Below are 15,721 nucleotides of genomic sequence, written 5' to 3'. Positions count from 1 at the left end.
TGAGCTGTAAACACACATTGCAGCCTGTGTTGGCATGTACCAGATTGGGAATGTTTTAGAAAAGGGCTGGGGAAACATTCCAGAGTGGGAACAGAGTGACACCAAAAGGACAAAGCCATAATGGAGTATTGACAGTTATACTGAGGAGTATTTCTGGAAGATCTGGATGTCTGGAAAAAACATATTTGTGAGGATTTGATGCTAAGCAAGTGTGGCAGCAGCTCTCTGACCACAGAAAGCAATACACAACTTTCCCAGGCCTTGTGCTGGGAAAGGCTGTGAGAAGATAGAGACAAGAATTATAAACAATTCTTATCTTCACTTGCTGCACACGCTGTTGTGAACATGTGGAATGTGTTAGGGAGATTTGTTTACCAAAGGGTGATTTCTTGATGGCCAATGGTGATGGTGTTTTGACTGAAGGATCAGTTGGGCCCACCTGTATCATGACTGTCTATAAGGGCAATGGGTTTCTTAATAAGTATAGTATAATAAAATGATTGCTCAGCCTTCTGAGAATCATGGAGTCAATGCTAATTATTACTCAGCTGGAGGCCTGCGATGACAAGCAAGTGTAATATAGAGTCCCAGAATGTTTTGGGTTGGAAGGGACTTTAAAACTCATCCAGTTTCACCTCCCTGTCGTGGTTAGGGGCACCTTCCATTAGACCAGGCTGTGTTCCATGGTGTGAGAACCTGGTCATTACCCTGTTCAAGAACTGAGCAGCTGTCGGATTTGGGAACAGGGATAACAAAAGCCCTTCCCACAAAGCTGTGCATATGTCCATCAATTCATCTTCCCACTGTGTGAGAAAAGCATAGGATTCCTCATGCAAGAGGAGTTTTGGTAGATTTCCTGAGACTGAGCTTTAGGTTTTATCTCGCCTGATCATAGGTTCTCCTCCAGCTGGACTGAAGTTGGACCACATCCAACAGGCACAATTCACCTCTCGAATAATTCACACCCTGAACCCCAGGAGGCTGCAGGAACCAAGGAGCCAAGCTGTGCTGTGAGGGGAGCATTTCTCACAGCTCTGTGCTCTCTCACAGTGGTGGTCTCCATTTTAATGTCCCTTGAAGTAAAAGGCAAACTGTACTCTGCTGCTTCTCAGGCACACCTCAACTGTGTGGGTGAACTGGGCATGTCCAACAATGGAATGAGCTGGGCTGTGGTCATTGTTTTGGCTTGACTTGGCTTATTTGGGGTGGGCTTTGGTTGGACTGGCATGGTTTGGGTTGGTTTGGCTTGTTTGGGGTTGGCTTGGCTTGGATTGGCATATTTTGAGTTGATTTCGCTTGACTTATGTTGGTTTGTCTTGTTCTGGGTAGTTTTGGATTGTTTTGGTCTCCGTCCCCTTAGCCGCAGCCCCCGCCTAACGCCCTGCACCACACAGGCGAGCCCACCGCCCATTGGCCAGCGCCGCCTTCCACCCACGCTCCTCTACTCGTGATTGGGCAGATCTTCAGTCAATCTTTCGCCTTCCGACGTTCCGATTGGCTGCGCTGGGGAGGCGGGGCGCGCCTGTCCCCCTCGGGGGTCGGCGGGGTGCGGGTCCGGGCGCTCAGTGCGCTATTCCCGGCGGCGTTCCTGGTAACATTCCCGGCGGCACCCCTTGCCGCTATGGAGCTCGCCTGCCAGGCGCTGAAAACCACCCACCAGGCGAGGGAAGCGGTGAGAACCGACGGGTTGCGCGGTTGCGCGTCGCGGTTGCCTTGTCAACGGGGAGCGGCCGCTCTGCGCATGCGCGGGTGGGGTGGTGTTGTCATGGCGGCGGGGATGGGGTTGGGCCCGAGGGGCCGGGGTTGGTGTGAATCCCTCACAGCCCCTCTCTACATGGTTCGGGAGCAATAGGCACGGCCAAAGGAGACAGTCCATACCCCTCCTCCATTCGTTGTTTTTTTTCAAAAAGAAACGAGGAAAAAAGAAGTCACGGCTGTATTGCCCCATCCCCAGATCGGGTTGGACGGGGCTCGGAGCAAGCTGGGATAACGGAATGTGCCCCTGGCCATGGCAGGGTTTGGAATTCGATGGTCTTCAGATCCCTTCCAATCCAAACCATCTTGTAATTCAATGATTCTGTGCTTCTTGCTTTAGAAAGCCAAGAAACAGCAAGATAGCAAGATTTTTGCTGAATTTCATAACCTGTTCTTTTGCTTCCATCTGCTGGTTAAATTACACCAGAGGGAGAGAGACTGCTAAAAGCCTTTCCCATACAGCTGTTGGATGCTGTGCATGCATACACCAGTCCCTCTTATTACTTAAGAATGAGAAGTACAGGATTTTTCACAAAAGAGGTGTTTTGGGAGGAGTCCTGAGACTGAGCTTTAGATGTTACATCAGCTTCTTGTAGAATCATAGAATGTTCTGGGCTGGAAGGTACCCACAAGGATCATCACGTTCTTCCTCTTGGCCTTGCGCAGCACAGCCATAAACTCACACCATGTTCTTGAGAGCATTGTCAAAACACTCCTGGAGCTCTGGCAGCCTTGCACTACTCCCTGGGGAGCCTGTTGAGTGCCTGACCACCCTCTTGGGGAAAAACCTTTTCCTGGTATCCAGCCTAAAACTCCCCTGACCCAGTTCTGTGAAATTCCCTTGGATCATGTCACTGGTCACCAGAGAGAAGAGATTGGTGCCTGCCCCTCAATATCCTCTCTTCAGGAAGTGTTAATAGGATAGATATGTTTACCTAGGGACGGGATCCTCTAGCATGGTCTCCTTCTGAGCCCTGAAGTGAATTCCGATCTGAACCACTGCAAATGGAGCCTGAAGATGTTGGTATTGAAACAGCATCAACACGCAGGAGGAGAGGAGAAAAGGGGACCTGATTTTTAACTTCACCAGTGGGGATTTGCATGGCCTTTGTCCCAAAGATGATGCTGGGTACTAAATGCAGAAACATCTGTGGGACTGAGAACTGGAGCTCAAGAGCTCTGTTAGCTGTGCCACAGGATTTGGTTTGATTTGCTCTTGCTGAACTGGCTTCTCCATTGCCTTTTGAGGGTAACAGTCTGTATTTTGGGTACAGAGATGAGGGAGTTGTTTGTGTTTCTCAGAAGAGCAGAAGTTTGGAACCTCTTTTTTTGTCTAGTGACATGAAGAGCCACCTGAAGCTGCCAAGTGGATTTTTTCCTTCTTGTTCCCAGTCATGAGTTCTATGGTGAGCTCGGTGTATGTCTTTAATTATGAAAGCTCATTGTAATCCTTGAAAAACTTTGGCAACTCTATTGTTTGCAGCAGCCTCGTATTATTTGGAGGAGAGAGGAGGGCAAAGCGCCCTTGCTTTGTCCTGGGAAATTGTATTCAATGGCAGCCAAGTTATACATTGTTTAAAACTCACCAGTTCCATTTTCTGCTTGTGTTTCTCAGAAAGTGCGGTCAGCAAGCCAGACAAGAACTGAACATTCAGCATTCTGAAAAGCCTGTCAAGGGTGCAGATATCCAAAGGGCTATGAGGAATGCAAAGCTGTGGGAATACAGGGTGGTGGAGGAAGGGACGGAGGAGGAAAACTAGGGGGGTCCATCAGGCCATGGTGCTTGATTTTGAGGAGCTCCGTACTTGTCAGTGTCCTGGGATCCCAAAGACAAAGAGGGAAGGGTGCGTTACAATTAGTGCTTTCCCTGTGTGATTGCACAGCCACCTGGCTGTCTCTTCCTAATCAGAGATCTTTCTGAACACATCCTGACTGCCCCAGTTGTTTGCCCTTAGAGTGCATGCACTAAAGCAGAGCAGTTCTTATTCCCAGGCTCCCCAGATGATAACTTACTCTTGTAGCTCTTTATTTTTCATCCCAACAAACATGCAAAATTCATGCAGAATATATAGGGTCAAATGATAATGAAATGTTAGAGTTAAATTAATCTTTTAGTAGGCCCATTAGTTTCAGGAAATTGCACAAGAGACTTGGTTCATTCATTTACTTGAATGTAAATGCATTTTAGTGAAAGGTGTGGAAATTACTAAACAAACAATTGCACCTAAGATGCACAACTCTATTAGAGTTTAATTCAAAATGACTCAAAAAAAGGAATGTGTGCCACTCTTTTGTTAAGCTAGAAATAAAGAAAATAACACTAAAAGTGTTGAAGCTAATTAGTTAAGTGCTCAACTATTTAGTTTTTAAAACAAGATCACATTTAAGTGCCTTAAGGTTTTATTAATTTCATGGACACCAAAACCCCCTATAGTAATTGAAAATTTAATTACATATGTTTTTCTTTTCTTTTAAGAATGGAAGCTTATTAAACTTTAAACATTTAAACATCTATTGAAATACCAGTGGCTATAAACAACATGCAATTCTAAATACTAATTAAACAGGAAGGCTAGATCACTATAAAGCTAAACTGAATTTTAAGTAACTTTGCACTTGTAAGTACTCCTGTTTTTCTATGCTGTGTGAGATCTGCCATTTCCTCCCTAAGCACAGCAGAAGCCTTGGGCAGTGTTGGTATCTGCCTGGATTGTGGCAGGGAGGGTTTTTTGGACATAAGTGCAGTGGGTCAGTCCTAGAGGACAAACTGGGGCTCAGGACAGCAGACCAGGGCAGGCACAGAGCTCTTTTAAGGGGGACAGATAAAGCTTCTGGTGGCACTGACACGGAGCCTTATCTGCCTTTTGGAAAGGGTGCATGCTAAAATAATAATGTGCTAAAATAATGGTGAAATGTGGGAAAGGGATTGGTGGGGCTGGTCAGGCAATAATCCATATGCCACTGGTTCACCAGATTAGTGACTTGGCAGCAGGTGCATGTTGAAAGGTCCTTGGTTTTTCTTTGGTTTATAGAGCTCTCACAGAACTGAGCTACCAGAGATACCTTGGTTCTTTTTTTCAGTCCAAGCTAATACAAGTCATTGTCAGTTGATTAACTGATTAACAGCTTAGTTAATTTTCTTTGGACACATTTGATTTTCAAAATCAGCCATTGCTGTTTGCATTCTTCTTAACACAGGTTAAAGATAGAATTAATCTCTCAGTCTAAACTCTCTTCTCATTTTTAGATGGGGCTCTTTTAGGATGTAAAGGTTCATTTTTCCTTCTGTTTGGTCGGCACAGCCAGAGGAACATTGCTGTGTCGAGGTTGAAGTAGGTGGCTCACACATAGACACAATGCTACCCTACCCCCAAAGCAAGCCTGTACTTAAATTATTTGAGATGCTGCCAATCACTATTTATACTAGAATTTAAAGTGCTTTTGGGATATCAGAAGTAAAAAAAGGGGATGAACAGCAGCAGATGACATGCCAGAACACAAATTCTTTTCAAGGGAAGTTCCAGCCATGGATCATGAGCCCTGTCAGTCCATCAGGCAGTGGTAATTCCTCTCTTGTCAGAATATCCACGTTTATTCCATTAAACACTTGATGTGTTTGTCTTCTGTGGTGGCCAGTCTGTTTGCATACTGTATTTTAAATATTCAGAGGTAGCTGTAACCGTGCCCTTTGATACATTAGGAAACACAACAGTTAATCTTTCTCAACATAAACCTTCAGGAGCAGTTGCATTTTAAAGGATGTACAGGTGGGATTCTCAGCAAGTGATGACTCCAGCTTCCTTCTTGCATCTCCAGATGTGTTTCAGAATTTTGGGTCATCCAGGAGAAATGGTAAAAAGGCAACAATTCAAAATGTTTTCCAAGCACCAATATCAAAAGATTAAGAAGGAAAAGACTCTGTCATCTGTGTGTGTGTGTTCTCTGTTTGCTCATGGCAGTTCTCAGAATTGCTTCATTTCTTGTTGCAGCACCTCCCAGGAACCATTCTACTTCATTCAAGAGTTGCCAATCTACAAAACATTTACACAGCACTCCTTTCTCCTCAGAATGATTCAGAAAAATTATCTCTGTACCACCACTGAAGTGGTATTGTAACTTCTTTTGGAAACACGTTCTCAAGAGGATATCAAATGTAGAAAGGGATTATGTTTTTTTCCCATTTCCCCAGCCAGTTTTAGCCTTCATTCTAGAAAACCAGAATGAACATTTTACAAATCTTATTTGCAATGTGTGAAATGCCAATTCACTCTGACTCTGCAGGAAACGTTAAGAGCAAACCCCAGCTCTTCCTTAGTCGTGACACTAGATGGCCCCACGACTGAAGCAAACGTCCCAGGAAATATCTGCTGGACTGGGATACTTTTTCCCAGTTCTATCCAGTACATTTTACAGGCTGTCAGATTTTATTTTAAAATCAAACAGTAGCTGATGATGCTATCTCAAGTGTTGAAATTAGCAGTGGAATACCATGTGATACCCAACACTGTGTGCAGAGCAGAGGGAGGTCTAACCTTGCAAAGGAATGGTGTGTAAAGAGGTAAATTAGTTTTGCACCACCCAAAAAACACCTTTGATTTTTGTAATTATTGATTCTCTACTATCAGAAGTCTGCTATGGTTGCTCTCTCTTCCAAGAGACCAGAAAGAATAGAGTAATGGTCGTTATATATTGTAAATATTTCTTTTGGGGGGGTTATCTTGAGGGGTTTGAAAACATCAGCCTTGGTCAGTAGTAGTTCCTTGGCATCTTTGTGTGCCAGGCACGGGCAGAGAGCAGCCCAAGTCCTTGATGCAGGTGGTGGGGCTCTGTCTGCAGTATGAAGAGGACAGAAATCTCATTTGTCACTGCAGGCAGTGGGTGACACTTGGGCTGGGCTTTTCCTTGTGAGTGGATGGGGATGCTGCTCAGTTGGGATAGAAGAGAGGGAAACTGGGGATGGAAGCTTTACTGTGCAGTGTGATCAGGGACATGTGTGTGCTGTGCAATCAACAGAAATCATTGCTCTTTCCCCATCCATTAAGTGCCTCTCCTTCCTGTTCACACTGGGTCCTCACAAGCAATCCAAATCAGAGGAAAGACGCAATACCTCAACTTGGAGGGGACACATGAGGATCATCGTGTCCAGCTCCCAATGCCTTCCTACCTTAAAGAGAAGGGAAGTCATTAACTTACCTAAATGTGTCTTTGGCCATAGCTGCTTCCTCTGTGGTCACAGTTTCAAGTCCCAATGAAGCAGACCAAAGGCATTGTCCTAATTTCTAGAGCTTTCATTGTAGCTCCTTCTGTTATGACCCAAGAATCTCAGAAGTTCTCTACAGACACTGAGCATATGTGGCATGTTTCATCAGACTAAGGCTTTATTCCATCATCTTGCATGATTCTGTTTCCACTGTGCCTTTTCCTCTACCTGATACTGCATCTGATACTCTCTCTGCTGAAGCTTCACTGGGTGAAGAAAAGGATGTTTCATGCTGTCATGTTTTTTTTGCTGAACCATTTGTGAATGACTTTGGGTTCTCCAGTCTGTGCCAGGACATCCATGGGACTGACTCTGTATCGAATTTTTTCATGTTCAGTCCTGATTTTGGTCAGCCCTGTGTGAAAATCGTGCAAGTTTCATGTTATGCCAATATACTAATTTTTCCAGTGTCTGTGTTTCATTTGTTGTGTTTATACATCAAGGGCTATGAAATGAGAGGCGTCAGCAAGTGTTACAGCTGGTCCTTGTAGTAGAGTCATGCAGGTCCCAGACCTGCTGACCTCTTCACCAGCCCCCTTTTCCAGGCACTCAGAGAACAGGTTTCAGGTTGCAAGGGAAGGACACAGCCAGGATGGAGCACGTTTCCTTGCACAGTCCCTGAAGCATTCAGGTCTACAAGAATCCTGCCCTGAAATTCACAGCAGTCTGAACATTTTGTGAGCCATAGCCATAGTAAGGGAAGTAAGTTACTTGTTCAACCCTAAAATAATTTTCTCTTCTCTAGGAAAAGGTTTCTACCCATCCAGTAGCCCTGATAATGTGTAAGAAAAATTAGATTGAAAACCACTTTCCTTGTGTTTGTTAACAGTGAGTTGTTTTACAGTTCTTACATGCTGTTGTGTTAATTTGTTTGTTTCCAGAGGCTACATTTAGATGTTGTTAACAGCAATAAAGAGAATATTACATTTGATCGAGAGTTCTCTCTTAATTCACAGGAAGAGATGCGAACAGAAGCTCGTCGGAAAAATCTCCTCATTCTAATTTTGCATTATTTAATGGAGAAAGGGTATGTTTTTTAAATAATAGTGCTCTACCCTTGTGGGATTGTGTGTGTCTGACCTGCTGTACTGCATCTCTCTGTCCTCTGTTGGCTGAATGGACAGTGGGCCTTGGGGTTCATGTGAGGAAGTGGCAAACTACTATGAGGTGTCCTCACAGTTTGCTTTGCTAAATTGTTTCAGTTTCTGAAACAAAAAATCTCTATATAATTTAAAATACTTTAGATCCACCAACAAAGCTTATTAAAATTAGAGTTTATACTTCTATAAAAATAGGACTGTGGACAGGTTAAAGATACGATATGCTTACTAGTGCTGTTTGCTGCTTCTTTCAGAAATCAGAGTAAGATGATGACTCTCAGCTTTTTGATCCTTGTTTGTTTTGTTTTTAAATTGCCAGATATGTTGATGCTGCAAATGCTTTGGAACAAGAGACAAAATTAGGTTTACGTGGCTTTGAAGTTTGTGACAACATTGATCTTGAGACAATTTTGATGGAATATGAAAGCTACTATTTTGTAAAATTTCAAAAGTATCCTAAAATTACCAAAAAGGTCCTCGACACTGGTATGTGGCTCTGTTCCAAAAAGAAAGCTTTTGTTTCCAAAGTTGAAAATGTTTATTTCCCTGCTATGCTCACAGCCCTGACATGTATGTCAGCATTTAATGTTCAGTTTAATGTAATGTTCAATTTAATGTACAGTTACACATCTGAAGTTCTAGCACACAAGACACCAGAATTAAAAGAGGTGGCTTTGAGCCCTTCTGGTTTTTCTTCTTTCTTTATATAAAGGAACTAGAAGATGGATTTTTCTGTCTTTTGAAAGCTGCTTTGGTATTGGAAAATGTCAGCTAAGCACAAAGCATAATGGCAGAGATATATTTATTCACTTTCTTCTCATGGTTAGAGAATAGTGGATGAATGATACAGAATGAGGCAAATAAGAATATGAGCATTCTGTTCTGACCCTGAATGGCTTTGCTCTTGAGCACAAAATGTAACTTGGAGAAGCCATAATAACAACTGTATGAGAGTAAGTGATGAAGAGCTTGAAGGATCTAAGTTTGGATTAGACATTAGGAAAAATTTCCTCATGAAAAGGGTTGTCAAGCCCTGGCACAGGCTGCTCAAGGAAGTGATGGAGCAATATCCCTGAAAGGGTTCAAAACACGTGTAGATGTGGCACTTGGGGACATGGATCAATGGTGGCCACTTTAGGGGTTGGGGAGTGATTGGACTGGATGGTCTTAAAGATGTTTTCCAAATTAAAGGGTTTAGTAATTGGAATTTTCCTGAAATTTGCTTGAAAAAGGCAAGTACATCTTGAACCCTGTTGATTGCTGTTAATACAAAGAGGAAGAACAGCCCTGCAGGACATAACAAAAAGGATTTGTTATGAGGCAAGAGTGAAAAAATATTATAAAGCATTTTTTCACATCGTAGTCAGAGCAGTAGGCAAGATTGAATCCACGATCTAAGTAAAAAAGAATTCCCAAAAAGCCACTCTCGGACACTTAAAAGCTCTCATTATGCATTTTTTGGTCAGTAAAGCTTCTCAGGCATGGAGTAGTCTGCTATTACCTAAGCTCAGATTTGTGACCATGCTGGCAGGGAGGCATCATCCTTTTTCCCTAAAGCACAAGCAGCCTCTTCTCCTGCACTACACGTAGTTTTCACCGTGCCTTAATTGTGCCTGTTGCCAGATTTGTATATCTAAATAAAATCCTTGGCATGGTGTTCCTTCCAACTGAATTCTTTGCACCACTCTTGGCAAGTCTTATAGTAACTGGTTGGTCATTTCCATGCTCATTTCCAATGAGTTGGAAATGTTGTAGATGCACCCATAAGATTACAGGTTGCTCCATGGGCTCTGCTGCCCCTAAACTCACCATGTTCCCAAGCTCCTTCGGGGAAATAACTGTTTGGGAAGGATTATTTTATTGTGTGAGAATGATGAGTGCAAGAGCATTGTACAGCAAGCAGAGGTGTTTTGGAGCTACCAGGGGCATGCTGGTAGCATCATACAAATCCTTGGCTTTATGAGTTCACATCTGGGCTTTGCGAGGTGGACATTTTGTGAAAAAAAAGCTCTCCTTTGACAGAAGTTGTTTAAAATTATAATAATGCAAAAGATAACGTAGCTTGATAACCACTATTGCAATGTGACATTTGTTCTGTTTTGTTATGTTGAACTTGATTCCTCTTCAGAGGAGTAAGGCAAATTCATATTTCCCAATTCAGCAACGAAAAAATTATTAGCATTAAATAAGCATTCTGTGTGCTATATTAAATTATTGTACTTAATCTAATTTCCGGTGATGTCCATTTCACTGTGAACATGATACTGGTTTTAAAATGTAAGCAGAGAAACCGAAGACTGAATGAGCTAAAATGTAAAAAGCTTGAAGCAAAAGCACTCTCACCAGCACCAGTTTGTTTTCAGTAAGTTTTTGCAAGCTTGCAGTGCTTATCTGCTGTTCTTGTTTATGCATTATTATTTCCAAGGTCATTATTGCGTGCTTAAAAATATTTTTAAAGAGGAAAAAAGGTTCAAATTGCCCTTTTTAGATCCTTAATTATTTTCCATTTTAATATTAATTTTGCCTCAGCAGAAAATAAACAACAGCTGAGAAGTGGAGGAAGAGCAAGAAGGTGAGATATATGTGTGTATATGTGTGGGGTGTTTTTCTGGGCAGAAAATTTTCATAGTAAAAGCAGATCTGCACTGTGGTTAAGATAATGCTGTGATACCAGAGGAGCACCAAAGCCTAGAGCCATGCTCCTGACTGTGTGGTGCATTTTTTCTGTATGTGCTGGAGGAAATTAGAGACTTGTTTCCCAAATGGAGAGGCAAACAATTTACAGAGCTTCTGCAGTGTGGGTAAAGTGAGGGGGGGAGGGTGTTTGAAAAAAGTAAGCATTGAACTCTGCTGTGATTGAGATTAACACCATAACTTCAGTGGAAGCAAAGTTAGCCTAAAGCTGCTTTATTTGGAAGCTTTGGGTATTTTGGTATTTTGAAGAAAAAAAATAGTCATGGAAGTCTTGTTTGTTTTTTTTTTTTCTTTATTCTAGGACAGCAGCTTCTTCTCAGAATGTACCAAGGGTCAAACAGCAGACAATGCAACGATCAATATCAAAAACTTCAGCTGGGAGTACAGGAGAACCTAAATCCTCCACCAAGGAGAGCCCCAGACAGGTTTAAACATGCTCTATCTTGGCAGCAGTACAGTTGAAATTAATGGGATTTTGTCTGGGAAGTCTGTAGGCAGCAAAAGGGTGGGAGTTGCGCAATTAATAATTGTGCAACTAATGGGTTTTACTGATTTTGTCATTTAAGGATTATAGGTGCAAGACCTTGAGAGAATTTCTGGCCATGAGTTTGGGGGCAGTCACAGGCAAAAATTGGAGGAAAAGGAGCAATCAGAAATATACTGAAATATACTGAATATACTGAAAGCAATCAGAGGGTTTTTTTCCATTAATACCAATATAGTAATTCTTGAGTGCCAGAAAACAGAACAAACAAATAAAGGATGAAGTGGTGTCAGTTGTAAGCATCTTCACAGTGCATAAATTGTTTGAGACTGGGGGAGTAATTTGGGTCTGTAATGTTTAGGTTTGAGAGTCTCATTTTGGTGAGATTACTGTGAAATCGACTTTATTATCATCCCTGTACAGAGGGTGGACAGGAACAGCAGCTTGGTGGGCAAGTACTGTGTCTATTGCAACCTTTTTTTAAGGGCCTGGCTATATTTCTGCATCCAGAGGAACTCTTCTCTGACCTATTGCTACCCCTAAAAATACCTCAAAATTTTGGCTTTTGGATTTTACAGCAGTAACTGCTGTGAAGTTACTAAAATGGCTCCTAAAATAGCTCCTCATTTCTGAGGTGACATGCTGTGCCTTTTACTTGGCCTGTCATTTCCACTGTGCATAAGAGCTGCTTCTTATGTAAAATGCAGTTTTCTGCTCAGTACATGGAATGACTTCACTGCTGAGCTCCAGAGCCTGGCTTTCACTGCTGTCACCAGTTAGGTGAAGTCCAATTAAATCTACAGTGGTGTTTAAATGATCAATATTTCTCTTGGAACTTCATCTGGGCCTGTGTGAAGAGAGGGAATGATACTATCATGTAATACCTTAAGTCCATTTACTTGGCAACACATCTGTTTTAAAAGTCGTTTTTCTTTAGAATAGTGATGGTGCAGATACTCTGGATCAATCTGATTTTGGCTTAAGCATCTCAGGAATTGGCAAAACTGGAGGAGACAGCTCTCACCCAAGAAAGGTTGGTGGAAACCTGGTATGTGGTTTCTCAGAGAAATATGTATGTGGGAAAAAAAAAGCACAGAGGTTTCAAAAAATATCAAATGGTAGGGCTTAGGGCTTTTTCTCCATTTTTATATAAAAATGTTTCTGTATAGTCAGCTGAATAGTCCATTTTATAATTTTGTATAAGAAAATTAATTCTTTGCATAGGAGGCACTTTTTGCTTTAAATACTATTTCAAACATACTCAGAGAGGAATATTTTTTTTTTTTAAGCCCAATGGTAAATAACTAAGACTGTAGATAAATTTTGAATTCCTGAATGAGGTAATGAAAGGCTCTGCAGTTAAATTATTGAATTGACTGAGTTGTGTGTTCTATCCCCATTGATACCACAGTTTTTGGGGTAAATTTTTGCCATAGCTAGGACTGTATATGCAGTAAGGAAACACACTGCTGCAATTGCAAGCAAAATTTGATCCAGTGTATTTTTAAGAGTAGTGCTACCACCATGGTAAAGCCTACAGCAACATTTTTCTCCTTTAGGGCCAAATAATTGACTACCGCAAGATGATTCAGGATGCTGTCAGAGTGCCACCAGATGGAATTCCCTTGAACAGCCTTAATTGTGATCCAGATCCATCAGTAAGTGTTTCTGTTCGTATTTCCATCCAATGAATATGAACTTGAGTTTTGCACAACCAGGAACAAAACAAAATATTGCAACAATGTTGGTTTTGTTCCCAAGTGCTAAAAAAGGCCTTGGATTTCTGAGAGGTGTATTTCCTCCTTGAAGGGACAGCCATACTTGATAGTGGTTGTTTATTCTGAATCTGAAAGGCAACAAATAAAAAGGAGGCCTTGATATGAAAAAAAAAATTGCAGACACTTTCAGAACTTCTGGGAGTGAAATCCTGGTTCCTTTCAGCTCAGTATGTCTCTAGCATTCGCTTCAGTTGAGACAACAATAGAATTTTGATGGTTGAGATAAATTTTCTGTAAACACTCCAGACATAAGCCAGAGTTTCTCAGATCGTGCATCCAGCTTTCATGGTGCTTGTATGCCTGGCAACTTGCTACACTGGAAGAAACTATCCAGAAAGAGAATGTGATAAAACCATGACCTACAGTTACATTTTTCACTCCTCTTCGTCTATGTAGGTCATATTTAGGACTGTAAATGCAATAAGAAAGCTGCTCATTTTAATGTTGATTAGGGGTTAGATTCTGTCAGAGGAAAATATGGCACTGCAAGTACGTTTTACTTTAAAATTTGTATTATTACACATATTTCTACAACTTTAAAAGTTGATATTACTACAACGTATCAGTTTTTTTAAAAAGATGTAATAGTTTGCCTAAAAATAACCTGCAATCTGACAAAAACTTTCGGTTTTCTTTTTTAGGAACGATTATTGAAGCCTCTTAGTGCTTTTACTGGCATGACTGGTGAGATGAGAGAACTTGCAGTGGTTGTAAGCAAAGTAAGAGCAGATCTCCGTGTTAGTTGTAGAGAGATGTTGGTTATCTTTGTCATGTGGGAATGCTGTTTGCTTCTTTTTACTGCCACTGATAGTGCAAGTTATTTTTCCCTCCACATAGCTCCCCAACAAGTCATCTCTTTACATGTAATGATGTTTCTTTCTGATGCACAGTGGGAGGAAATAATTAAGTCCATTCATTTCTAATGGGGAACAGGTAATTTAATCATGCTGTGCAGACTGTCATGGATTTCCTTTTTGCTACACAAAAAAGTGCAATACTTCCCTGGAAAGAGAGATTTAAATATATTAGCTAAAACTAGGTATTATCTAATGTTTTATCTAGCTGTGATCAGATGGTGGGAGAAACCTTGATTCCACCCTTTGGGTGCAGTTCCATTCCAGGCACAGGGCTGTAGTCACTGTGGGCAGTGTGCCAGTATCACAGCAATATCTCAGTTCTAAATGTATCTACTAGATAGCATCTACCAAAATTACTGTTAGACCCTGGTATCCCTGCATGGTTTAGAATCAGAGAATCATTTAGGTTGGAAAAGCCATCTAAGGTCATCAGGCCAGCACTGCCAAGGCCACCACCAACCCATGTCCCCAAGTGCCACATCAACATGTCTTTTAAACTGCAGGGATGAGGATTCCACCACTGCCCTAGGCAGCTGTGCCAAGGCTTGATAAACCTTTCCATGAAGGAATTGCTCCTGATGTTCACCCTGAGCCTGCCCTGGCCCAGCCTGAGGCCGTTCCCTCTGCTCCTGTCCCTGTTCCCTGGAGCACAGCCCGACCCCCCCGGCTGTCCCCTCCTGTCAGGAGCTGTGCAGAGCCACAAGGGCCCCCCTGAGCCTCCTTTGCTCCAGGCTCAGCCCCTTCCCAGCTTCCTCAGCCTCTCCTGGGGCTCCAGCCCCTTCCCAGCTCCGTTCCCTGCCCTGGACACGCTCCAGCCCCTCGGTGTCTCTCCTGTGCTGAGGGCCCAGAGCTGTCCCCAGCACTGGAGGTGCCTCAGCAGTGCTGGCACAGGGACAGGCCCTGCCCTGGGGCTGTGTCACAGCCTGGCTGGGACAGCCCAGGGCCCATTGGGTTAGTACTTGCCTGAGCCTTGCTTTGTGCAGCCTGCGCACAAAGGATCTGCACTCCGTGTGCATTCTTAGCACTGCCAGAGCAGCATCAATAATGCACCATGTCCCAGACTTGGGGATTCCTCCAGGATGGGCAGCTTGACCCCTGGAGGGAACCACAGCCTTGTCAGCAGCACCTGGGCTGAGGTGTAGCCTGACAAACAGGCCCTGGTCTGCTGGAGATGTGTGGCTACAGCATACACAAACACTTAGCATCCACCACTTTTGGATGAGTCACTCATCAGAAAGGATTCTCAGCACCACAGTGTTTGGTAGTGTTGTGAGTTTCTGGATATAAATATCATGAGTGATAACATCTTGGGCAAAACTGATTAAAATCATCTTTCTAAAAATCATTGAAGACTTTTGCTGACTGATTTTTATATCTGTGTATGGCCAAAATTCTTGGTCCACAAGTTTTGTATTTGATGTTTAGTAGAACTTAAGAAATGTCTTAGGAAATTTCCAACCTTAAAGTAAAGTAAGAAAATTTTCATTTGTTTCAATTCCTGTCTGGTCTTTTATTTATGGTAGACCTTTAAAATAATGTTGTTCTTGCTGCTACATTAACAGAAAAAGTAATAAAAAATTGCTTTCCATTTGTTATAGTGTGTTTTTTGAATTGTGCTCCTTTATGGTATGTTCCTAGTTGCTATGGTAATCAACACTGTATAAATCAATACAAATAAATAGCATGTTATATCTATTTCATAACACAATCTAATTTAATTTGGAAACAGTTATGTAAGTCTACTTAATGGCAGAAATCTGATTCATCTTAATTCACTGTTAATAGACAGGGAA

The 15,721-nt window shown here is 42.2% G+C and overlaps 1 protein-coding gene across 7 annotated transcripts in view; it reads left to right on the top strand.

Moving 5' to 3' along the window:
* The first annotated feature begins 1,543 nt into the window (after positions 1-1,543).
* KATNAL2 (katanin catalytic subunit A1 like 2) overlaps positions 1,544-15,721 on the top strand; it is a 28,813-nt gene continuing 14,635 nt past the window's right edge. For 3 of the 7 annotated variants that reach the window (XM_064736853.1, XM_064736848.1, XM_064736851.1), the window contains exons 1-8: positions 1,544-1,672; positions 7,972-8,042; positions 8,435-8,601; positions 10,645-10,687; positions 11,111-11,234; positions 12,231-12,326; positions 12,853-12,951; positions 13,713-13,790. In XM_064736853.1, the coding sequence (XP_064592923.1) occupies positions 1,622-1,672; positions 7,972-8,042; positions 8,435-8,601; positions 10,645-10,687; positions 11,111-11,234; positions 12,231-12,326; positions 12,853-12,951; positions 13,713-13,790 (729 nt within the window). In that variant the 5' untranslated portion in view covers positions 1,544-1,621. Of the gene's footprint in view, positions 1,673-7,766; positions 7,844-7,971; positions 8,043-8,434; positions 8,602-10,644; positions 10,688-11,110; positions 11,235-12,230; positions 12,327-12,852; positions 12,952-13,712; positions 13,791-15,721 lie in introns of those variants that run through there. The other 4 variants (XM_064736854.1, XM_064736849.1, XM_064736850.1 and 1 more) reach the window with 3 other exon arrangements.

Source organism: Zonotrichia leucophrys, chromosome Z, assembly GCF_028769735.1.
Source record: "Zonotrichia leucophrys gambelii isolate GWCS_2022_RI chromosome Z, RI_Zleu_2.0, whole genome shotgun sequence".
NCBI classification, from domain to species: Eukaryota; Metazoa; Chordata; class Aves; order Passeriformes; family Passerellidae; genus Zonotrichia; species Zonotrichia leucophrys.
This window is presented reverse-complemented; position numbering and strand designations above follow the sequence as displayed.